The sequence below is a fragment of the Centroberyx gerrardi genome, chromosome 15, assembly GCF_048128805.1.
Source record: "Centroberyx gerrardi isolate f3 chromosome 15, fCenGer3.hap1.cur.20231027, whole genome shotgun sequence".
Lineage (NCBI taxonomy): Eukaryota > Metazoa > Chordata > Actinopteri > Beryciformes > Berycidae > Centroberyx > Centroberyx gerrardi.
In genome coordinates this window covers 20,565,273-20,590,694 of record NC_136011.1, presented here as the reverse complement: position 1 = coordinate 20,590,694, position 25,422 = coordinate 20,565,273, and the positions used below count along the sequence as shown (strand labels likewise).

The 25,422-nt window shown below is 44.0% G+C and overlaps 2 protein-coding genes across 2 annotated transcripts in view; one reads left to right on the top strand and one right to left on the bottom strand.

Annotated features, from left to right (window-relative positions):
* The window catches only part of sdccag8 (SHH signaling and ciliogenesis regulator sdccag8), a 49,061-nt gene extending 44,932 nt beyond the window's left edge, over positions 1-4,129 (top strand). Inside the window, exons 17-18 of the mRNA XM_071899469.2 lie at positions 3,186-3,312; positions 3,748-4,129. Of these exons, the coding sequence (XP_071755570.2) occupies positions 3,186-3,312; positions 3,748-3,786 (166 nt within the window). The 3' untranslated portion in view covers positions 3,787-4,129. The remainder of the gene's footprint in view (positions 1-3,185; positions 3,313-3,747) is intronic.
* Positions 4,130-9,898: 5,769 nt separating this feature from the next.
* The window catches only part of akt3a (v-akt murine thymoma viral oncogene homolog 3a), a 52,768-nt gene continuing 37,244 nt past the window's right edge, over positions 9,899-25,422 (bottom strand). The window contains exons 5-13 of the mRNA XM_078288590.1: positions 25,040-25,171; positions 24,547-24,612; positions 23,690-23,758; positions 21,419-21,541; positions 20,327-20,455; positions 13,823-14,037; positions 12,790-12,877; positions 11,702-11,804; positions 9,899-10,468 (exon numbers count right to left, since the gene is read on the bottom strand). Of these exons, the coding sequence (XP_078144716.1) occupies positions 10,383-10,468; positions 11,702-11,804; positions 12,790-12,877; positions 13,823-14,037; positions 20,327-20,455; positions 21,419-21,541; positions 23,690-23,758; positions 24,547-24,612; positions 25,040-25,171 (1,011 nt within the window). The 3' untranslated portion in view covers positions 9,899-10,382. The remainder of the gene's footprint in view (positions 10,469-11,701; positions 11,805-12,789; positions 12,878-13,822; positions 14,038-20,326; positions 20,456-21,418; positions 21,542-23,689; positions 23,759-24,546; positions 24,613-25,039; positions 25,172-25,422) is intronic.

The window sequence follows — 25,422 nt, the reverse complement described above, 5'->3', positions numbered from 1 at the left end:
AAGACTACAAAATAAATATGTAGGCCTCTTCAAAATGGGTATTATGACCCTTTTTTGGCCCGTTGAGTCCTTTCTATTACAGAACAGTGTTGGCTCTGGCTGCACCACTGTACCAAGACAACATTTAAAACCATTTTTAGACGGACTATGTTGCCCATCTTAGAAACAATCACAGTTGGTCTGCTGTTGACTTACTGCTTTCCAGCCACACTGGCAGAGGGTTCGTAAAGTGTATCTCCAAGTTTGTTGTGAAATCTCTTTTCAAGAAAGCTAGAAAATCACACTTAGCACGACTAGCAGATAGAGAAAGCGTTGGAAAACACTTCTTGGCAACCAGCGATGACGCACCGGAGCCTCAGAATAGGCCGATCATCGATCTCCCACTCTCCCGCTGAATATCTGATGATGGCACAAGGAGCGTTCCTAACAGAAACTGTGCTGCATATTCTGTTTTGTCTTGAAGTCCATGAAGCATCTACTGAGATTGGAGTTTTTGATTGGAGAAGGATTGGAGTTTTTTCCCAGCGTGACTCAGATTAGCATTGTGGTGCAGAGCTGAAGGCCTTTAGTCAACAATTTCTCAACACTTGCCTCATGAAACATTTACAGCTTTAGAACAACAGGCACCGTTTCTGACCTTTAGGTGCTCTGCTGTGGGTATCTGTGTGTGTGTGTGTGTGTGTGTGTAGCTGCTGTCTCCTGTAGTAAAGTGTGTAGCATGTCGGTTGCGTCTGTATGTCGTGTCTTCGCTCTCAGCGGGGCTCCGTGTGTGTGTGTGTGTGACGTGGCAGTGCCCTGCTGTGCCATGCTGTGGTGGTGTAGGAGGAGAGACGGGGCGGCTGGCGCGCCGTTGCCCAGCCAGGACAGCTTGGCAGCAGGCTATAGGACTGCCAGGCGAGGGGGTGGGGTGGGGGGTTGTGTGGGGGTGGGGGGGGTATCATCCTCAGCCTCCGGAGCAGTAGGGCTTCCCCTCCAGCGCTGGGACAGGCTGTCCAGCATGCCTTCAGCCCAGGATGGACGGACGGATGGGCACAGGGAGGGAGAAGGAGTGGAAGGATGAAAAGAGGACAAAACGGGACACAGGAAAGGAGAGAGAGGGAGGTGAGGGGCGGTAGGCAGGTTTTGGCTAAGCGGGGAGAAGGCGTGAGGTTGAGGGAAAAGGACGACGAGGAACTCGAGGAGCGGAGGAAGCTCCTGGAAGTGTGAGGGAGAGGGAAGAGCGACGCCTTGAGAAGGAGAGAGAGGACCGCGGCGGAGAGCTGGGTAACGCCCGGGGCGGGAAATGAGACGGAGCGGGGCGCAGAGCGAAGGAAGAGCGGGGCAAAAATGCGGGGGAAGAGCGGGGTCGAGCGGGACCAGATTGTGGAGGAGAGCGGGATGTTCGCCTCCCCCGTCTGTCGCACACAGACAGTCCTGCCACTGCCAACACAACCAGCAGGGCAGGGGCATCTGTCTCCCCCCCAGCTACCTCTCTCTCTCCCTCTCTCTCTCTCTCTCTCTCTCTCTCTCCTTGTTTTATTTCTGCCCCCAGCCACAACTCTCTCTTCTTCATCCCCTTCTCTCTCTCTGTCTTCATCCTCTTCATCTCTGCGTTCTGCCTTCCTAGTCGACTTCTTAACCTGTTGAAAAAGCGAGAGTTTCAAAGTGCAAAGATGTTATGCAGTGAATCAACCAAATATGTTCTACATCACTAGTTCAATATCCTCATACTGCAATATAGCTATTTCAAATGTAGAACTTTACCAACCAATGGGATATCGAACCAGTTTTTATTCATGAAGAAAGTGTGTGTGTGTGTGTGTGTGAGAGAGAGAAATATATGGATGGCTGGGCGAGTATGCTAATGTGCATTCCAGTGCTGAGAGTTTTCTCTATCTCATTATCAGGAGGGTGGGGGGTGGGAGGTGTGTGTGTGTGTGTGTGTGTGTGTGTGTGTGTGTGTGTGTGTGTGTGTGTGTGTGTGTGTGTGTGTGGAGGGGAGGGGGGTGAATGAGTAGACCGCTGTACCAGAGGAGGGGAGAGGGCACGACTGAATGGATGGATGAATGGATGAAATAATGGGCTGCTGGTGGGAAATATCTAACAGACATGCCACCTCGCCCCCCCCCAGACACACACACACACACACACTATTCATATACCCTTACCCCCCCAAACCCCAGCTGGAAGACCCCCACCTCCCCAACACACACACACACACACACACACACACACACACACACACACACACACACAGCAGCCCCAGTCCCTGATCCCAGTGTGCAGTGAAAGGGTTCATTGTCTCCGGGACCCAGCAAACACAGAGGCTGTGTTGGAAGGGCAACACTAATTGGGACGTCCCAATAATGATCAACACATTGTTTCATAACTGCACATACAAGTTTTTCACCGGCCGCATATAAGAGTATTTAGCTGCTGTTTGACTACAATCACCTAGCAGGACAACAGTGTAGTAATATAATGGAAAAAACTTTCTTAAAGCTGATAGATAGAAGATTTTGACACAGTTGATCCAATGTCCAGCTGCACACATTCGAACTAAAGTGAAAATGAACCCAGGTTTTTTCGGAGTCTCTCTTGAAAACAGTCAATCAACATTTTGTCCTCCTTGAATGACACAGTCCCCCCTGAGCCAATTGGTAACAAATATATCACCTTGTTCTGTTATTTTAGCAGTGTAATTTGTAGCACTAAAGTAAACTAGTGCTATATGTATTGCAAGGCAGTGTGAGTGTGAGTTTTTTCGCTCTCCTTAGTCCTGCTCTTATCCTTTTGCACCTGCTAGGAAGACTTTGAAGGGGTGCAGATATCTTGACCACTAGCAGTGTCATTTTGAAAATGCCAGAACGAAATATTTGGTCAAAATCCAATCAGAGCTGCAACAAATTTGCATATTTGTGCACATACAGTATGCTTTTCATCTGGCACGCATCACCTTTTATTCTGCACTTACAATATAAAACTGTTATCATATTCTTATAGTCAGCGTCAATGGCCATTTCATTATTTAGCTAACACAAGGTCCAGTGCTTTGAGACAACTGGAAGCACTATGTGGAACTGTATTATAATACTTACAGCGTGTGGTTTTATATCAGCCAAGAGCGTACACTCCTCTCACACATTTTCAAACAATATTATATTAATGTGTGTCTGTGTGTGTGTGTGTGTGTGTGTTGATTCCAGGTTGCAGCAGTTGGACCGCCACTGTCAGACCAGCGCCCAGCAGGTGTGTGAGCTCCTGGCCAAACAGAACCAGCTGATGCAGGAGAGACACACACTCACCGAGGAGATGCAGAACCTACGCATTGAGGTACACACACACACACACACACACACAGAAACACAAATGTGAGACAGTCTACTCACAGAATTATGCACAACACACACACACACTCACCTATCTCGACACACAGATGCTGCATAGAGTTTCATTCACTGCTCTTTTATTAAATGAATTTGTGACAGTGTGTTTTTTCTCCAGAATGGTATTATTGTCACCAGGTTATTAAAATAAAATCCTCATGGGTTCAGAGAGCAGACATTCCTTCCTGTATGACTTCTGCTTTTGTCTGGCCGCTGTGAAGGTTTTGGATGTGCAGGAAAATCTCCTTTATGAGAGTCAAGATGATATATTCTGACATCCATATTCTGTTCTAATCCAGTATCAGAGATATACTGGTTATATTGAGTGTACTCTGTGTGTGTGTGTGCGTGTGTGTGTGTGTGTGTGTGTGCGTCTTTCCAGCTCCCCAGCACAAGACGAACTGACACCCTCTCCACATGAGTCTCTCCTCATCGTTCTTCTCCTCCTCCTCCTCATCATAGTCATCAATATTCTCCTTTTCCTCTTGGAACTGGATGTATTCACTGGTAGAAATCCCGTTAACCAGATAATAACAAAATGTTATTTGTCTTTTGTTTGTACTTTTGTTTTCCCCCAGTGTGATGTGCAGGGAGACGGGAACATACTGTGTGTTTTTGTGTTAAAGTTTACTGTATATGGCTTAAAATTTAAATTATTTAAAAGAAGAAAAGCATTTTACATATTTTCTATCATCAGAATTCAGGCTACGATTTGATATTTTAGCTTTTGTAACCGATAGTGATTGCCGTCTAGCAATGTTAAATGTTTTCTGATTTTTGAGTTTATCCTTAACAGGCTTGAATGGTTGATATACCATGTTGTGTGAAGTATGTTTTTTTATATATATATATTTCATAAATTTTTTACATTTTGCACAAAATCAATTTGATCAATTTAAAACAATTCAATTCCATTTCTAGACATTTTTTTTACCACCTAATATTATACTTAATATTTTACTTAATTGAGGCTATATGAATTATCATGTGTTTTGAAAAAAGAAAGTGAAGCTTTAACTTAGGACATTTCTGAAGGAAGTTGGATGGGTGCAGAGTGGAATCATTATAATAAACTTTGAATAGACTGTGTTGAAAGTTGCAGGTTAAAAATAAAACCGTTGCAGTAAATGTTTTTTTAGCCACAGAGCAAACAAGGAAACCCGCACACCATCATAGCAGATTGACATAGTGCTTTATTGAAGCTGTCTGTAAGAAGGAAAATAATGTGCATCCCTATCATATACATTTTATGTGTAAAAATACTAAGGATGTACAGTGTAAAAAACAGCTTCATGTTGATGGTAATTTGTTGTTCACATCCTTGTGGCTCCCCACTGGCCAGTAGCACTGGATCTTGATAGCATGAGGGACAGAAAAAGGCTGCTGTCTTTAGCTGTGTGATCTCCTTTTCTGTGAATCTCTCTGGATCCACTGGGTTTCCCAATATTATCTTAATGTTTTAACATCATCTGTGCTCCATTGACTTGTAATAGAACAAAGTTGATTTCAGTGTTATGATGCTTCTGGGAAACATGGCCCACTCTGCTAACAGCTGGCAACTGTCAAGAAATGTCACACGAAACTGTAAAGCTAGATGGACATGGACGTGAAATTAAAAGTCAATTACACTTTGTAATATTTTTTAACGTGTTTGCCATTTTTTGTTTGCTGTTTATAAATAAATGCATTTCATGCTTGTTCATGTTAATAATCATGATGATAATACACTTGTACCAGAGAGAGAAGAAGGGGAAGGGATTCTGTCGTAGACAATAGGTCAAATACTATCAGAAATCCTTCCAAATACTTGAGCCGTTTACTTATGTCTGCATTAAACGCCAGGCGGAAACATGGTTTGTCGGTTTTGGCCGATGCTGTTGGTTCATTAACAGCGGGCACAGATCGATTAAGAGCAGCTCAAGTCTTTGAAAGGATTCTACATATTATTCAAATACTATTGAGTCTGGTCTGTTCTGTAATAGATGTACAGTACAAACAGTAGCAGCTTAAGAGTGAACACTGTCAGTACAGTGTCGAACATCTCACATACTGTGGATTCACACCAGTCGTGGGCACTAGCATGGAATAAAGCTGTGAGGAGGCTGAAAGCATATTTCAACATCCAGTCTAAGTACCTCTGTTTCATGAGACCAAGCTCAATTACTGATGGGTGCCCACCACTAATTCATAGTCTTAACGGCCCTGCAGTTATAAAGGGCATAACCCACATTGACACCAGTGAAGAAGATTACTAAGCTCCATCTTCTCCACTTAGTTGGAGGAAAACTACTTCTGACCTCTGACCCCAGAATCAGCCACTGGCAGAAAAGGAAAATTCTCACACAATCTTCTTTACAGTAGAACTTCCTTAGAGGCGGCTGAGCGTTGAGACTATCGACCATTTCTGGCTTTGTTTCTCTTTGTTGCCACCAGTGTGCGCACTTGGATCTGAAGGAGGACTGAACACGGACACAAAGGAGAGATCGAGGCTCGCGGGAGGAAAAATCCTCATTGACATCAGTGGAGTCAGACAAGTGGAGGTGCAATGATTGCTCAGTGGGGCTTTTTCTAAACACTTAGTGCATAAAGACTGACCAATTTACTGAAAATCCCCACTGTGCATGATTCATACCCCACTCCCAGGCTGCAGTGACAGCATTGGCTCCTCTGTTTCTGCCCCAGCTAGGCCATATCTGGCATGTGGGACACAATCGCCCAGGTCCTGCCAACTCTAGACATCAGAGCAACATCAAAGGTATCAGTTGTATGTGGGGAGATGTGCTTTCAAATCCTCATTTTCTTAAAAAAAAAGAAGCTAAAATCTTCCTTTAAAGCAGGGCTGAATCAAATTCCTCTGAATCATATAAAAAAGTGATGGATGTGAAAGTGCTGTGGCCAAAGCTACAAAGCGGTATTTTATGAACTCTGGTTTCTAATGATTTTGGCGTTCAGCGCACACATACAGCTAGAACTCCTCAGTTGCTCGCAGACCTGGGTCAAATCAGAGCTGAAATCCTTCCAAATACTTGGGAGTGTTTGCTTGAGCCTGTCGGGAATGCCAGCTGGGTAGGATCTGTACTCATTTTGAACTATTCAACCGCTTCAGCTGTGCCAGACAGGCTCAATCGATCACAGAGAAGTATTTTTCATAAGAGTTCTAAGTGCTACTTTGACTCAGGGCCGATAGTACGGACAGAGGAGAACTACAGCATGCAGGCCAGCGCCATCCTTTTATACTCTCTGCCACAAAGCGTCTTTGCTAGCGTTTGTTTATAGGAATTTAATGGATGTGCAAGAGTAAAGCATATGGAATTAAGAGCAGCTGAAATGCAGCTAATGTGTGGTTTAAGAAATATCTAAAAAGGAAGGAGGAGGCATGTATTTTCAGAACAAAGTCTTTAAAGACCTTAACTGCAGTATGAAACACAACTATACCCCCTGACTGCTAAACTCCAAAACAAAACAAAATGACAACCAAATAAATTAAATAAAAAAGAAATTCAAGTTATCCATCAATGATAATAATAAAAACATTCAAATAAATATATTGGAATACAATTTTCTATGCCTAATAAGAGCAAATCCCCTAGTACTCTTTTTAAATCACTGTCATCCAGATAGTTCTATCAGCAGTGAAATCTTCCTCAGTGAAAACACATATGAACATAAATAATAATGTTTTTTTGGATGCAGGCCTTAGTCAGTGGCGATTCCAAATGTTTAATAATACAATTCCTAAAAACTGGATCAATTCATTGACTCTGAAGTGCTGGATGTACAAGTTTTTGACTTATTTTTGAGATATTCCATTGCCAAACGATAAGGCTTTCCAGGCATTTGAAGACAAAGAAGTTGAGGGGATTTGAAATCCTATTTGAGTGCGGTCTGACTGGAAGACATGATGACTGAACAACCACAAACAAACAGAGTCCAGACCAGAGAAATGACAGCACACATTAAAGACAGAGCGACAGTCCAGGGACTCTGGAGCGGTCAGGACCCCCCTACCTCTGTGACCTGCCTTCTCTCCTGTATCTCCTCCACTGTGTGTGACTCACATCAGCTCTACTCTCTAAATAAAGAAACATTCATTTTAGTGGGAAAGAACATTCTCTCTCTTCTAAAACCCTAAGATTTAAGATTTAAAGGTCCAGTGCAATGAGAACTGAATTTTTCAATTTCATGGTATAATTTAAAGGACCTGTTAGTGTAAAGTTACCCAAATTATTATAATTTGGAAATCTGACTAACACCCTTTGAAAAACTCTCCCTCTTGTTTGTCAGTAGAATCAAACAGATTTAGAATTCCAATCTACTCCCTGGTATAAATGATGTCACCTACACCCAGGTTTTAATGAATGCTCTGATTGGTCGACAGTATGCTTTGTTAACCAGGTGTCCCATAGTCAGACAATAGCTAACCAGCTACTTGCCAAACTAGTCAAAATCTTCGTGTACCATCTCTCTTTGTGCCATCTAACAATCAAAAACTGAAAAAAATTATTCTCAATGTGTTAGAAATCAACACAAATTTTTTCCTAACTGAGTTGAAATCATTGCACTGGATCTTTAAAAAAAAACACAACACAGTGATCTTATCACACTGCCTTCAAAACTCAACATGAGACGACGTGTGTTCACGACTTCTTCATCGTCTGTCTCTCATTACAATCAAACTCTTGTACCTCTCTGTCAACTTTCTCTATCACCCAGTCTTGACTTACTTACACTAAAGCACTCACAGTACTTCGTCTTTCCCATCCTTAACGCTGCAGACTTCTGTAGAGCTCTTGCTTTCTTTCTGCTCAACTTCCACCTCCTCTTTCGTTCTGAACTGTCCCAGCCTTCTGCAATGTCCAATTAGATGGAATGTGTTTTCAAAGTAAAGAAAACACCTGTGTTTTAAAAGGCTTTCTACATTTTATAGGGAGATAGAGAGTGTATCTGAACTGTGCAAATTTAAGAGTTGGAGACGAAAAGGTGAAAAGTTTTTTTTTTTTTTTTCAGAATTTCACAAAACTATCCCCTCCTGTCTCTTTAATGTGTCCTGCCACCTCATCGCTGTCACATTTTGGTCACAAAACAACATAAAAACAAACCAACATCATTACAATAAACAATGGAGCAGGAAGGCGATTTGCTTTCCCTCCTACATTCTTCGGCCATTTTTGTTTTTTTCGAGGTGCCTTTTTCACTCAGTCCTAAGACTGGTCAGAAATAACAATATTTTTTTTATAGAATAATGTAACGATACAAAAAGTTAAATATAAAACCAATGAATAGAACAATAAATAGAACATATATATTATAGCCATTGCTGTGATTGGTGTAAACCCATAACTGTTGATGCATACCTCCACAAAGACCATAACGTCTTTTCAAAATTCATAATCTTTCACAAACAACTCACAGGAAACAGAGGATCAGCTAGTACTGAACTGTGTTACCCTTAATCATCACTATGTCATAGGTTATCACATTATAATATGCCATATCGTATCATTCTTGGAGCGTTCACCTGTACCCTCCCCTCCCAGCCAATGCCCAACCCGCCATCTTGGATTTCTCTTTCACTCTGGTGAATCTGATCCTGCTGCAGTTTATCTTTTTCCTGCACGATGACAGAGAAGTACAGGCGTGTGTTTCCCAAGCCATGATAAAGATATGTCACGGTAAAGCTTTCCATCATGTACACAAAGTACCGTTTTTTCCCTTTTGGGACAGTGGAGATTTTGAACTGAGAGGGACTTTTTTTATTTTTTTTTAGAAAATTCAAAAACCCCTAGAGAGAACATTCAAACTAACCAGCTTCCTCTCATTTTCACCTCTGTTTTGACCGCTAAAACGGCCACTTCGCACTGCATTGTGGGTAATGTAGTAAAGCTCACGGTTTCAGGAGCTTCCAGCCTACAGAACTGCTGTGCTTTGAGGTGCCTTCTTAAACACAAACCCACCACACTCACACACGCACACACACAACCCACATTCACACAGAAACAAGCGTGACATCCCAGTATTGTCTTAAACTAGAGTTGATGTATAATCGTACATTAGTAGTAGCAGTAGAGATGTTAATAGAGGTGGTTGATGTTTTGCTGGCGCCTGTATAATGACCTGCAGAATAAAGCTAGTAGAGTAGCACCTGGTTTTAGTAATAGCAGTAGTAGTAGTAGTAGTAGTAGTAGTAGCAGGAGTAATAGTACCTGTAGTAGCTGTAGTGGTAGTAGTAATAGTTGAATAGTTGAAGTAGCAGCAACAACAATAATGAATTGCACTGAGCAAACCTGAGTCAAATCCTGCTCGAGCCTGTCTACAATATGAGGTGGGAGGGATTATGCTTACTGTTGACAATTCAATTGCCTCCACTATGCCAGGCAGCTTAAATCAATCCCAGAATTATTTTCTGTGAGGATTTGAAATAGTAATCGGACCCAAGTGTGTCTGTGAGTCTGAGTATCTGTGTGTCTGTTTGTTAGAGCCTGAGAGTCAACCGGTAATGGCAGTTTGGATTTAACAAGACTTAAAATACTGTATCTCCTTCATACAGATTAGAAGCCACACACCATCTCCCTTATAAAAGCATCGGCTGTTAACTAATTTGATGAGTAGACAACTCCAAGTGTGTGTGACTTGTTTTTAGACTTGGGTTTGACAGGACCGCTACATGTCAAAGCACAGCAGGCCACTGGCGAAGCTCCCTTCATTAAAGAGACATTACGCGGTAACTGATCACAGTTCAGATGACCTACGTTTGCAGTGCAGATTAGGGACTAAATTTGCCTGGGAGTTTGTACCTGTGGGAAAGCGTTTCTCCAAAAAGGGAATCACAAAAATTCAAGAACCCAAAATGAGAGGGAGGAGGGGTGAAGAGGTGAAAAAGAGAGGAGGAGGAGACGAGGAGGAAGAGAAGGGCAAGATCCTTTCAGTCAGGCTGGGTAGGTCCAAAGCTGCGGGTCTTGTCGTCCCACAATGATGACCTCAGAGACCAGCTGTGATGATGTCACTGCGGTGGCCAGTTCATTCCCGCCCGCTGGCAGAGTAGGAGAACTGTGGGAAATGCGGTCTTCTCTCGTTGTCCAGACAGTCCATCCCGTCCTCGTCAACTAGGGAGTAGAGAGGATGTGGAATCAAATTAATCTCTGCCTGCATCTCTATTTCTTTTACTGTCTCATTTTTTTATACTTTCATTAGTTTGGGGAACTACAGCCGTTGGGTTGAGGAAATGTCTTACCCTTCTCAAATACTGCCTCATTTATAAATATCTTTGTCGATTTTATAATTGTAATATGGCATAATAACATATAATACAACACATTACAAAACTCTAGTGTGTTTCTAGAGTGTTTCTCTTTGATGTGCCAATCTCCTGCAAACTAACTGATGTGCGACCTACAAAACAAGTGGAACCTCGCATTAACACCGAGAAACACACATCGGTTTGCCTCATGAATAATTCAGTGGCGAACATTTTGAAACCCATATCTTTATTTCAAAAGCCTGTGAAGAGCTGCATGTGGCCTGGGGACTATTACAGAGACACTTGAACAAACAAACAACAGCAGTTTGAGTGTTTGTTCCTCCAGTCAAGGCAAGTGGCAACGTCTCACCTCAAGAAAAGAGCAAGCACACATGCATACACATGTAGACACACACTTTTGTGTAACCAAACACGGTAGGGAGGGTTACTTTCAAAATGTAATTTGTTACTGATTAACTGCTAAACACTGTAATCAGTAACGCAATCCATTTGAGTATCTCTGATTAATATCATTTGATTTCAGCAACTTTGCCACTAAAATCCATCGAATGTGCAGCCAAACAAACAATTTATTCCAATTCTCAGATTGTAATTGAAACAGTGTTGTCATCATCATCATCCTCAACAACTAGTTTCAGCAATTATTTCAAGTTAGTCCAAACTATACTCAATTTAGTTTCATTGGAATTTTCTAAACTTTATTATCTATATTTTCCTATGTGGTGAAACACACCCATCTGGTACTGCAAGCAGATTAAGAAAAATTTTGCAGTATTTGTATTTGCACATTTTTACCGTAACATGTAATCTATAACTCCCCGACCCTGCACATACATGAACTGGAACATACACACACACACACACATACACCTTTTTCTCTCCTTCTCTCTCTGTCACGTACAAACGCACACACACACACACACACACACAAACATACACAGGCATCAAATTTGACAACATCTCACCTTCACCTTTACAAGGCTGCAAATATTCTCAGAAGAGAGAAGAGAATAAATAAGAGCAGAGAGTGACAGAGAGTGACAGAGAGAGAGAGAGGGAGAGAGAGAGAGAGACTCACATTTCTCTGGTGGAGTTATTGTGATGGTCTGGGCTGTGAACTCTTCGTCAAAGTATCTGGTGTCTGTCTCCGACGCCACCTGAGGCTTGAAGGGAGGGAGCAGCTGGGGCAGAGAGGTGAGGAAAGAGAAAGAGGACAGAAAAAGGAAAGCATAAGTTAAGACTGTGCTTCACTGCCTGTTTACACCGAAGTTGGCAAACGCTGTTCAAAACCACAGAGCCGCAAAACAACACATGAACCACGCAGAGACAAAGCATGTGAGCAGCCATACAGTTAGAAACATAAAAGAATATTTAGGTCAAATGCGGTTGCTATTAAAAGACAGCGCTCCAATCTATGTCAGGTTAGCTGCCATACATACAACACCTATACCTGGCAATTTATAGAGTAAGAAGGAGAGAGGAAAGAGGAGAGGAGAGGAGAGGAAGGCAGGATGTGAAGAAAGAGAGAGGTGGTAGTGTGATTCAGAGAGGAGGGAAGAGACGAAAGGGAAGGCAAGAGACTGAGCACCTGTGTAACATACTGCATGTGTTGCCACACAGCACCTGGGTTACACTTGGAGGTGTCATATGAGCGCACACACACACACACACACACACACACACACAGACTGAGAGACCTCGAGGATACAAGGTCACACCTCTCCATAATGCCCTGCCCTGCCCTGTGTTGTCGTCTGTGTATATGTGCTCATGAACACACACATACTGCATGTGTTCATGTGTGATACGCATACTAGCATGTGTCACATAGATTTGTGCCACACTCTACAAATCAGTAAATGTGCATTATACCAAATTATAATATCAACTGAAAAACTAAGGTAAAAATTTGCATTACATTCTTTTGGCTATGCAAAGTGATAACTTAGTACTTTTCTATCATGAATGACATACACAAAGGTGCTAAACAATAATGATTCAAATACTTTTAAAGTAAAATAAAATAAAAACAATAAATAAAGTTAGGAGCATTTTTCAGTGTGAAGTTTTTTCAGGGCATTTCTTAGACTGCTTTATTAGATAAAGGATGGCATGCAACAAATGATTCAAGCACAAATTTAAGCACACTCCATACCTCCTACCTACCTTTTTATCATAGACATCCTGCCAGTCAATTCCAGAAAAGAAACTGTGTCTCATGATTTCTTTAGCGTCATCTGGTCCTCCACCAAGCCTAGAGGAGAGGAGAGGAGAGAGGAGAGGAGAGGAGGAGAGGAGGAGAGGAGGAGAGGAGGAGAGGAGAGGAGAGAGGAGAGGAGAGGAGAGGAGAGGAGAGGAGAGGAGAGGAGAGGAGAGAGGAGAGGAGAGGAGAGGAGGAGAGGAGGAGAGGAGAGGAGAGGAGAGGAGGAGAGGAGAGGAGAGGAGAGAGGAGGGGAGAGGAGGAGAGGAGAGGAGAGAGGAGAGGAGAGGAGGAGAGGAGGAGAGGAGAGGAGAGGAGAGGAGGAGAGGAGAGGAGAGGAGAGGAGAGGAGAGGAGAGGAGAGGAGAGGAGAGGAGAGGAGAGAAAACAGAATTGAACAGAACAGCCTGATTATGAAAAATACTTTAATATAATGGAGCTACATTTTCTCTCAATACTAAAGAACAAAACAGAACTGACATCAGCTAAGTAAACAGTTGAATTGAACCAAACAAGACAAAAACAAAAGTAATCAAATTAAAGTTGACAAAACTGGGTATGCCTGTGTGTGTGTGTGTGTGTGTGTGTGTGTGTGTATTGATTTGAGTGGCGAAGAAGGGGAATGCATTAGCAAAAAGTCAGTGTCATCTTGAAATCACTCCTTAAAACGGCCTTTTTATAATCTTTGACTCTAATTTATTTTATTCTTGATGCCTTGTCTGTTCTGGAACTATTTATTTATTTTATTTTGTTTGTGTTTATATCTTTTATCACTGCTCTACCTCACTGATCTATGTCATTTGTTCAATTTTAATTTCTCTTTCACTTTGTAACATTGTTTCAAAAAGTGCTACATAAATAAAGATTATTATTATAAAAATACCTGAATTCATCCCTCTTTGTAGCACATCATATGTACAGAAATACATCCTGTGGCATCCTGCCCAAACACACACACACACACACACTCACATCCCCACCCCCCCGCCTCTACACACACCGTTTGTTGGGGTCTTTGATGAGCAGGCCGGACAGCAGCGACTTGGCGTCGGCCGACAGAGTGCGTGGGAACTTGATGTCCTCCATGAGGATGAGCTCAAACAGCTTCTCGTGGTCCTGGTTGTAGAAGGGCAGCCGGCCGCACATCATCTCGTACGTCACCACGCCCAAACCCCACCAGTCCACCGCCCGGCCGTAGTCGTTGTCTTCCAGGACCTGAGGACGGTGGAGAGAGAGAGGTTTCATTTTTGACATTTCAGTTTTTTTTACGGGGACATTGCTTTTATTGGACATCTGCTTTTTATTCGGCATTTAGTTTATTGGACACTGTCCCCAAGGTATTCGGTACAGACAGACAGACAGACAGACAGACAGACAGACAGAGGACAAGAGACAGAGAGTGGGGAAAGATAACAAAGGTGAGTCAATATGCTCTGGGCTTGAGGGATAAAAAGAAGTGAACGAAGAGGAAAAGTTGTCAGAGATGAACAGAAAAGGGGAATAATTGCAGCGGCGGCGGCACAGATGAGGAGGGCTGAGGTGTAGATGGTGGTCCCCCACACACACACACACACATACAGTGGTAAACATCACGGGGTGGCATGTCTTCAGAGGCCCCTGCTACTGTAAGGGTGTCAGTGTCCCACCAGATGCCCCCTCTGCTCCCTGCCAGCTCTCTCTGGCACAGCGAGCCTTTCCTGGCAGGGCCAAACAGGAAAGTCCCTGGATGGGAACGCGGGAAAAGCCCGCAACACGGGTCAAGGCCAGTCGTACCTCCAAACCGGCTAGCACAGGTACTGCAAGCTGGTGTGTGTGTGTGTGTGTGTGTGTGTGTGTGAGGGAGAAGTGGGCCAGTGAAAGAAATCCCTCCTATATCAAAGTCTTGTGCCTGGGCTGCCGTCCTAACCCGACTCCCTACCTGCTCTTCCTCTCTCTTCTCTCACCGCTTCTACCTCGCTCTCCTCTCTCTCACGCTACCCTCTTCATCCTGCCTCATCCTGTCTTCTCCGTCCTCTAATCACGTCTTCACTCGCTCACTCCTTCTCTTTCATCCTCTCCGTCGCTCACCTCTGGAGGAGCGAGGAAGGGAGGAGGAGAGAGGTGGAGAAGGAGGGAGAGAGGTATTTCAGGTACCCTCATTAACATAATGAGTGCAGTGATTAACATGTTAGGCTGTGATGAATGCTCGCGTGTGTGCGCATGTACGTGTCGCATGTGTGTGACTGACAGATAGATAGGCAGGGTTGGACAGCAGCCAGAGCGGCATATGCTGCACATCTCGCCAATAATAATAATAATAATAACATCTCTCCGCTGCTAATAATGGGCCTGGGAGGCTGGACACACGCTAACAGACATGTACATGCACACACATACTCACACGCAGAAACACATGACATCAAGATAGTTTGACGAACTATACAGTAAGTCATAAAATCAAAGGTGATATAAAAAGACTTCAACTTTCATGACATTCTGTTTGAGTGGGGTGGAAATATCTGTCATTAGGAATATCAAAATGTGAAGAGATACAGGAAACAAAAACTTCATAAAAACGTTGTTAGCAAAGTTAGAATGGAACAGAATAGATTCAAACTTCTTATCCAAACTTCAGGTTGATAGGTTGGTAAAAATCTTCGAGGTGCAAGATATACTCTACATGAAAAAAGAACATTTTGAATTTCAAATTTAGCTTCTTTTGAAACCCTTGCTTCGGACCTTCGCTTCGAACCTCTGAACCTCAGATTTCAGGCACCTGAAAGTTTCGGCGGCCTCAAAGATATCGCCGTGGGGTTCGGCTGAGGGTCTATTGTACGCTCCGACTGTAAATCATGTTGAACATCGCTGTGCACCGTGACCATCTGGGAGACGGAGAAGGAGCCAAACAGCAGCCTGGGACCTTCCAGAGGAGCTGAACACCACAGAAAGCTGCCCATTAACTGACTGAACTCACAGATTCAACACTAAACTGCTAATGATGCAGGCGGCTGCCTCAGTGTGTGCACGTCTGCGTGTGTGTGCAAGTGAATAAAAGAGTTTGTGAGTGTCACTGTGTGTGTGTGTGTGTGTGCATTAAGCTGGTCACCCTGTTGGCAGTTGCAGAGCAGCACTAGGGGAAACTAAGCGCGCCGCCAGCTCCCAGATACACTATTGATTCCTACGGCTGGAGGGATAACACTGGCTTAGACTGCTGGGAGACTGTCAGACACACACACACACACACACACACACACACACTCTCACACACACGCACAGCAGATGGAATATTTATCCATCCTCATCAAATTCAGAAAGTTTTGAGAGCGAGGCAAACTAGGAGATGTTTGGTGTCGTTTCATTCCCTGCAGCTAGGGGAGGGACACACACACACACACACACACACACACACGCATACAGTGCAGTTTATGAAATTCAGAGCAGCTTACAAGGCTGTTTTTCCAGAGTCGATGTACTGGGGCTGCGTGTTGTGTCTTTGTACAAAAAAGGTACACAAATGTATACAAATGCAAGCTGTCCACTTGGGCATCCTGTGTGTGTGTGTGTGTGTGTGTGTGTGTGTGTGTGTCCTAGGACCAGAAGATAGTGGTGGCAGCTCGGTTGCAGGCAGGGAGCAGATTAATCCACACAGAGCCAGAATGCTGCCCCACAGCCCTAGGCATGGGAGTGTGTGTGTGTGTGTGTGTGTGTGTATGTGTATGTGAACAAGTATGTGTGAATGAGGATTTATGTGTGTGTGTGTGTGTGTGCGTGTGTGTGTGTGTATTCAAGAGAAAAAAAGGGAGACAAGAAAAATAGGACAAGATTGAAGAAGAGAAAAATGAGAAGAGCATAAGTTTAAGTAGGAGAAGAGAAAAGAGAAGAGAAGAGAAGAGAAGAGAAGAGAAGAGAAGAGAAGAGAAGAGAAGAGAAGAGAGGAGACAAGCCTTGAGGGAGAAGGTCTTGTCCTGTCCCGCTCCCTGTTGGAGCAGCCATGTGGCAGCTAGTTGCTGCTCGCGGGACGGGGGCTTTGGCAGCCTGGACAGGACTGGATGGGACGGGACGGGCACACACAGCCTGTGGCTCTACCAGCCCCGATACCCAGCAGGGTACAGGGAACACACACACACACAGACAGTACACACCACACACACACCCATAACCCCACACACACACACCACATACACTGGGCACACTGAACACACATTCACATCTTGTTGGTGTCACGCAGAAACCTTCCATCTCCAAAAAGTCAACATTTTGGAAATTGGTTTATGCCGACACATTTTTGATATTCTTCAGTGTATTATCAATGGTTTACCATGGTCCCATGATTATGAGACGTTTACAGTTACAGTAAAAAACTGGTAAAGTTCACATATACAACACACACAAACTAAATACAGATACAAATAAACACACACAAATAAATGGCCACAGCCCAAATTCTGCCCCTCTAACACTTTCAACAAAAAAATAGCCGTAAGGAAATGTGTCCAACACACAAATATGAGAAAACATTGAGGGGAAAAAAAAACAAAAACCCATGTGTTTTCTCTGATCCTGTTCCATCCCTTTACAAGGATCCTTCACTGCTTATTGTTCATTAATCTCTCATTAATCTCTCTCCTTTTTGACTATCCTTGAAGCGAACAATAACAATTCAATGCGGTGTTATACATTGTTCGGCTGCAGAACGATTCGCTTTACAATGGCGTGTTGCTGAAGTATCAGTGTATGAAAACCTTCAGGCGCACGGCGGGCACAAACCCTCTTTATTCGCCTCTCGTCCGCCCTTTTCACTGACGGCAAACACCGGAACTATGCGAATTTCACTCCCGTAACCCTGAAATATTTTCTATCCCTTCTCATCTTTCTCTGTCTTCACCCCCCCCACTACCACCACCACCACCTCCCCGCCCCCCCCCCCCCCCCCTCCTTCTCTTTTTAATCCCGGCTACTTTGCATCTCTGTAACTTGGCTCCGAGCAAACTGTGTTATTTTTACACGCGGGCGGGCGAGCAGAGCGTGCGGGCGGGCGAGTGGCGGCGGCGGTGGTGTAGATTTCCAGGTTTTTTCCGAGCACCTTCCTCCAACCTCGCCCATCTGCCGCCATCTGCCTCGCTTTAGCCCGCACTTTCTACTGCAATCACACACGCACACACACACACGGCACATACACACACACACACACACACGCACACGCACACGCACACGCACACAGACGCACATCCTGTGAAAAATAACCAACAGCCTCCAATCAGCTCCTGGCACGCACAGGAAGGGACTCCAAAAAAAAAAAAAAAAAAGGAGAAAAAAACCCACAAAATGCTGCGCCAAATTGTCCTCCGTACTTTTTCAAGTGGGATATACACTATGCCTCTCCCCTCCTGCCTTCATCTCCACATCTCCATCGCTCTGTCTCCCCACCCACAGTCCTGCACCGCTCCATTATGTATTCTCGCCAGTTGAACTGCTGGCCTCTAAGTGAAGCAGTGCTGATGGCTGGATAGCGAATGGCCATATAAAACTATTACTATTAAGTTGTGTGTGTGTGTGTGTGTGTGTGTGTGTGTGTGTGTGTGTGTGTGTGTGTGTGTGTGTGTGTGTGTGTGTGTGTGTGTGGGCCTAGTGCACACACACAGACACACAAACTCACCTGTTTTTGTCCACATTCTGTTCTAATCTAGAATGAGAGATTTACCCGGATTATCACTTCATTATTCAGGGACTTGGGTATGTTGAATGTGGTTAGTGTGCATGTGTGTACGTGTGTGTGTGTGTGTGTGTGTGTGTGTGTGCCATAAGGCCGTTACTGTACTGTACACAGAGGCAAGAATAAAAGCCACCAGAGCCGCCCAAGGCAACATAGAATGATGCTGCCCTTTACCCATAATACCCTGGCTTCATAATGACGCCGACATTTGATGCCCTTTTAAAATTGGTTGGCTTATGCAAGTGGAATTAATGTATGTACATTTTCATTTGCAGATTTTATAAGCATATAATATCCATAATATGTGAGAACAGTAATAAGTAGCTACTGCTGTGTGTGTGTGTGTGTGTGTGTGTTTGCGTGGAGGGGGTGTTGGAGCTGGATGTGACCTGCTTGACAGATGATGAGGAAGAAGGGGCGGCAAAAATCGCAGTCACTTCTCTACAACATGAATTTTCCCTGAGTCAACCTACTGATTAGAGATTAGTTAAACTGATCAGCTGTTAGCGAACCAGGCGCGGTGCAGTGGGCTAACAGAGTCCCACAGTTCAGAGGGGCAGAGTGGACTTTGTCGCCTCAAGTCCTGGCGCTGCCCTGGTTGGTTGCCTAACTCTGCCTAATGGATGTGCTGTGGATGCCACAGATGCCTTTAAGTCCTGCAAAGCTTCAGTCAATCTGCTCAGTTTACAGAACTTTACATACAGTGCCTGCGATTTCTACCATTTCACATCACCAAAACTGTTTTTAGACTTACAATACTATACCTTATCTACTGAGCAAATGCAATACATAAAGAGTCTATATGGTGCAGTGGAGGGTGTACTGCATCAAATAAATAACCATTTAGCACAAGTAAATAACTTCTCACCATATTTGTGCTTTCACACACTTAATATATGTACAACATAATCAAAATACACAATCCATCTCACAGTCTATCTAGAGCAGAGCTGCTCCTAGTTGGATCCACTAAATTTAGCAATTCAGATTTCTGCTCTTTCTACTTCAGTGGCAGACAGGCTGGAAGGCGACTATTGATGTGAGCAGCATACTAGTGATAGAAGTATAGCGGTGGGTGCTCCATATGAATGATGTCACCACCATACAGTACCAAATACATAGTAGTGAGTGTTAGGAATAAAAAGTGATTCTGAAAAAAAAATTACAAATGTGGTATGTCAAGTAAGCATGCATACAGAGACATGTACACACACACAAATGCAATGCATGCAAAAAATAATGTATATAACGTTTTGAGACTCTTGTCAAACTAAGATGTTTAAAACATATGCTAATACATATCTAAACCCATTCTAAGCCCCAAATCCAGACTGTACCAATTGTACTATTGGCCTGACATTATATCATGAACGGTGCATTTGAACACATTATAACTCTGTAAACTCCTCATGTTCACACTTAGCTTATTACTTACTTATTACTCATCATGAAAATCACACTCACACACACACCATCCAAAAAAGTTTCTACCTTTTCTCCCTGGCTCTTATTTCTTTACCTAGTATTTTTCTACCATACATGAACATTTGAGGGAAGAAATAGCCTGATGGTGAGGTGAAGATAGGAGGAAGAAGAAAAAGGGAAAAAGAAGGGAAAGAGAAGGTAGAGGAGGAAAAATATGGAGGAGAGAGACGACAGCAAGTGGTGAAAGAAAGAGAGGAAAAGATAAAGAATAGGAAAAAAGTGAGGGTGAGGAGGACAGAATGAAGGAAAAGGCACGAGACAGAGACAAAAAAGGAAAGAAAAGAAAGAAAAAGAAGAAATCAAAACAACATTAAACAAGAGTGTTACCTCAGGTGCTAGGTACTCAGGAGTGCCACAGAAGGTTTTCATGGTAGCAGCGTCTGTGATGCCCTCCTTGCAGAGGCCAAAGTCTGTGATCTTGATGTGGCCGTCTTTATCCAGCATCAGGTTCTCCAACTGGGGGGGAAACAAAATAAACTACAGTGCCCACAATGCAACTTTCATCGTAGAGAATCTCCAACATGAGGGGGAAAAGGAAGAGTAAAATGTAACCCTGACAGTGCATTTCTTGAGGATACAGGAAACATGGAGGACTGCACTGCATTCCTCTCAACAATCTCACATCAAAGGTTTTAAATGATTTTTCATTCTAACTGTTTGTGACTGAAAATCAACTCACATACTTGACTTGATTCGTTCGCTGACTACAAGGACTTGATGAGTCGAAACTGAATTGAGTGCATTTACCCTAAACTGATGTTGGAAAACACTGTCTCTTGTATGCCATTTCATATTTTCGACTTTGGATATTGTACTGTGGAGTCAAGATTTTACCATTCTGAAGAGGAGAACAGAGGCAGACAGAGAAGGAGGACCCTATCACATTACCCCGCACATATAAAGTAGACAAGCGCACGGGGACACACACACACACACACACACACACACACTCTGAGCAGTGAAATAAACTTCAGGCGTGTAGTGGAGCCACTCAACCTTTTAATTTTAATGGCTGAAGTGTTTTTCTCTGTCTCTGTCTGCTTTTTCTCCTCTCCTGTTTTCTTGGCTGCTGTGAGCGGGGCTGGGGCCAAGGCTGCCAGGCAGACACTCAGACAGAGCCATCTACCTCTACCTCTGTGGCATCAGCCCCCTTCCCTCCGCCTCCTGCGCTTCTCTACCTCAATTACTTTATTTCTGTGTGTGCTTGTCCCTCTTCCTCTCTCTCTCTCTCTTTAATTACCCCTCCACTCATCCTGAGCCACTCGCATCCTCCTGGATGAAAAAAGCAAAAAAACCAGGGGAGCCACAAGGGGGGGCTAAAAAAAAAATAAAAAAACCACAAGGTTTTCCTCAAATATCTGATTACTCTAGTCCATGCCCCCCAACCACCCTCCTCTCTGGTTCTCCGTCTCTGTTTACCTTGAGGTCCCGGTACACAATCTTGGCCGAATGCAGGTAGTCCAGAGCCGAGACGATCTCGGCGCCGTAGAAGCGCGTGCGCTCCTCCGAGAACACCCGCTCTCTGGACAAATGGAAAAACAGCTGCGGGAGATGGAGGGAGGAAGAGAGAGAGAGAGGGATAGAGGGTGAGAGGGAAAGAGAGAGAGAGAGGGGAGGCGGGGGAGAGGGAGCGGGAAGAGACAGCAGGGACGGCACAGCAATAATTACTGATTTATTGGAGGAAATTAGCACAACACAAACTGGCTGCCCGCACCATATTGAGATGATAGATGGCGGAGGGGAGGGTGAGCGGGGGGTTGTGTGCGTGGAGGGGGGTGAGGGGGGTGGTGGGGGGGTGTCTCGGAGGAGGGCGGGCGGAGGCACTCGGCAGCTGGCGCCTCATCTAGCCGCCACCACCCCCCCACCCCACACACACACACACACACACACCCCTTCCACGTTACCCTCTGGGCTAGGTTGGCACAGTGCTGGCGTGGAGTTTGGCGACGGGGGCCAAATCAAGGGTTTAATCAATACACCAGTCTAGTTAAAGACAGGCCGACCGCCGCCGTGCAACACCCCCCCCTCCCTCCTCCCTCCCCCCACTCCACACCCCCACCGCCCGCAGTGCAGCACTCATTAGTGGCCTAACTGGCCTTGCTCACTAAAAGCGAGGAGCGGGACCTTGCCCCCCCGCCTTCAATCACTCATATCTCCGATTCCCTTATCCGTCCCTCTCTCTCTCTTTTTCTGGCAAGAATCTCATTTTCATCCTTTAAAGAGTACACCGCTCTTATTTTTTTTTTTTCCAGGTGGCTTAACCTCCCCTCTCTCCTCTGTCTCGCTTTTTTATCGCTCGTCGCACATTCTCTTCATCTCATTCTCTCTCTCTCTCTCTCCCTCTTTCCCTATCCGTCAGTTGTCAAGTTGTCACTGCCATACAGCTACACACGCGGCACCTAAATGACACACGCCTGCCGCACCACACCACTCAACTCGTACAAATTACCCATGAGGCCAAGGGGCAAACATCTCCCCATTAATTGTTGAGGGAGGTTTGCATATGGCCGCTGGAGTGCTGCTCACAGACCACCTACTCGCTCAAACAGTGTGTGTGTGTGTGTGTGTGTGTGGTGGTGGTGAGAGGGGGTAACACGACAGGTGGGCCTTCATCAGTGTACTGGCAGCTGTGACTGTGGCAGGTTTGTAATGGGTTGTGTGTGTGTGTGTGCGTATGGGTGTGTATGTGGCATGTGTGGCGACAGTTTGTCCGTTGAGGTAAAGGTTTGCTGTGTGTGTGTAAGCATGTGTGTGTTTCCTGTGTGTGTGTGTGTGTGTGTGCTCAGGCCTGGCGCTGGCTGGACTGCCTAACTAACTGGGAGGGGAGCAGGTGACAGTTACACTGAGGGAATGAACCAAGATTGCAAAAACGGCCCGATTAAAAATCAGAGAAATGGAAAAGTGGGGGAATCCAAACTCATTTCATCTCCGAATGTCATTCTGGCTATATCAGCCCCATAGGTGTGTTCATAAATAGACACGAACAGAGAGGGCTGGAACGGAAAAGAGAGAGCAGAGCGTGAGCGAGAGACCAGTTGGTTGGCAAATTAACTGTGTTAGAAAGCAATCGAACAGTCTAACTTTAGCCACTTCCTGAGTGTTCGCACATCTACACATTCCTTTGCTGCTTCGCTGTCCCAGACTCACATCCCTCCAATTACAACATATTACCTCAATATTGTTTCTCTATGTAAATTGCAAAGTTTTCAAATGTTTGCATTTAGAATGGATTTATGTTGCGTGTCTGTGCGAGAGAGTTATGAACAGAAGAACGTCTGGCAGACCAGCCTCAAAATAATATTTAAAATAAGCACTTTCAATTTTTAGTTAAGTGTTTAGTTTACTTACGACTGCAATCTGCAGATATGGAGAGTGATACAAAATCAAATAAAACACATAATAATCCTTTAACAAACAGATTAACAATTTTTTTTAATACTGTAAATGTTTGGCCATCAAAATGCAACAGCTAAGGTCTAGATTCAGTATTTAGTGATCTGACTTTTGACATTTAATATCTGAGTTGGCAGAAGAGTATAGGATGAGCGCCTAATCGCTGTCAGTTAGTGTGGTGGACTTGTGGTTTAACTGGCTGTTCAAAGCAGCAGTACAAAGATGGGTAACCACATACAGTGCTACCATCATCAAAGAGTGTGTGCGCATGTGTGTGTGTGTGTGTGTGTGTCTTACCTCTCCTCCGTTCACATACTCCATGACGAAACAGAGGCGGTCTTTAGTCTGGAATGAATACTTCAATGACTGAAATAAGAAACACCCACACACACACACACACACACACACACACACACACAAGTGCATACATAAGCACACACAAGCACACAAACACACACTGACCTTCAAATAACTGAATCGACTCATGTAACACAAACATAATACCATTTAGTGGACAATTTTACACACTTTCTGTATCAGTACTGTGTCTGCTAGTTGTATCAGAGTCCGGTCCCATTCCTAAAGGTAGGAAATAACCAAAACCCCTGGAGCTAAGAAACTGATTATTCATAGCTATGTATTTGTTTGTTCACAGCAAGTGTGTGTGTGTGTATGTGTGTGTGTGTGTGTGTGTGCCATCGAGGGAGAAAGCTACTAAACAAAAGAACAGTTGCTCTGGGTCTCTCTGTGGCTGCAGGTGTGACAGGGGTAAACTCAGATGTGAACCGCAATTGTTCTCTCCGACTGTGTGTGTGTGTGTGCATGTGTGTGTGTGTGTATTCTTGTGTGTGTGTGTATGTTTTCCAGCGAACGGCAGCATCTGGAGTGTGATAGAAATGAGCAGTGGTTGGTGTGCGCGCGTCAAAGAGAGAGTGCGAGGCTAACAGATGTAGATGCTGTTAATGTACGACAGTTTGTTCTCTAAATCGTAATTAGCCTCAAGAGACTCAGGTATGTATAGGATCAATGCGCCGTGTGTGTGTGTGTGTGTGTGTGTGTGCGCGCACACGGCATGCACTCGTACAGATGTCCGTACGTTTACACATGCACGTATGTCTGAATTCATGCGTGTTTGGTGCATGCAGGATACTCACGGTGAGAAAAGGGTGTCTGGTGTTTTTCAGCACTCTGCTCTCTGTGAGTGTGTGAGCCACTTCATCCTGTATGGACACCGATGCCGTAAAAACACCTCAGTCAATCAAATGAAAAGTATTCTATCTATTAAAAACATCAGATTCTGGCTATCAGACAATGTAGTGAAAACATCTGATTGCCAGAAAAAAACAAAGCGCGACAAACTATATTTCAGCTCCATTTGAAATACAAGAAAAATACAGGAACAAAATATGGAGATAGATAGATAGATAGATAGATAGATAGATAGATAGATAGATAGACAGACAGATAAAAAGAATCTACACTGGCACTGTTTTTTTGGTAGTTATAGATGGCATTACATTTCTTGGTGGCTAAAAGATCAACAAAATACATTAAGAAAAAAACTTAATGGACTAATCTCTGATCAATCTAATAAAATGCATATCTGCAACACACTCTGTACCAATTAACAAGCACTGCCAGACTAACCTTGGCTATGATGACTTCCTTTTTGAGAATCTTCATGGCGTAGTATTTCCCGCTGGCCTTCTCTCGCACCAGGATCACTTTACCAAAGGTTCCCTTACCGAGCAGCTTCAGGTAGTCAAAGTCACTCATTGTCTAGTGGAGGGCAAACACAGAGAACAACCTCAATCATCGATCTATGGCTGTTTCCTCCCAGTCGATCAGTTTACTTATCAGTTGTTATCGATCTTCGGAAGTCTTTTTTTAGTTGATGTTTTAGTTGATATTTCCTGTACAACATTCACACAAGAATATTAGTCTTTGATACCGACTACATCTACAAAAGGTTATTTTGCACAACTGCATTTATTTGCAGGAGAAAAACAATGTGGGACTATGTGGACTAA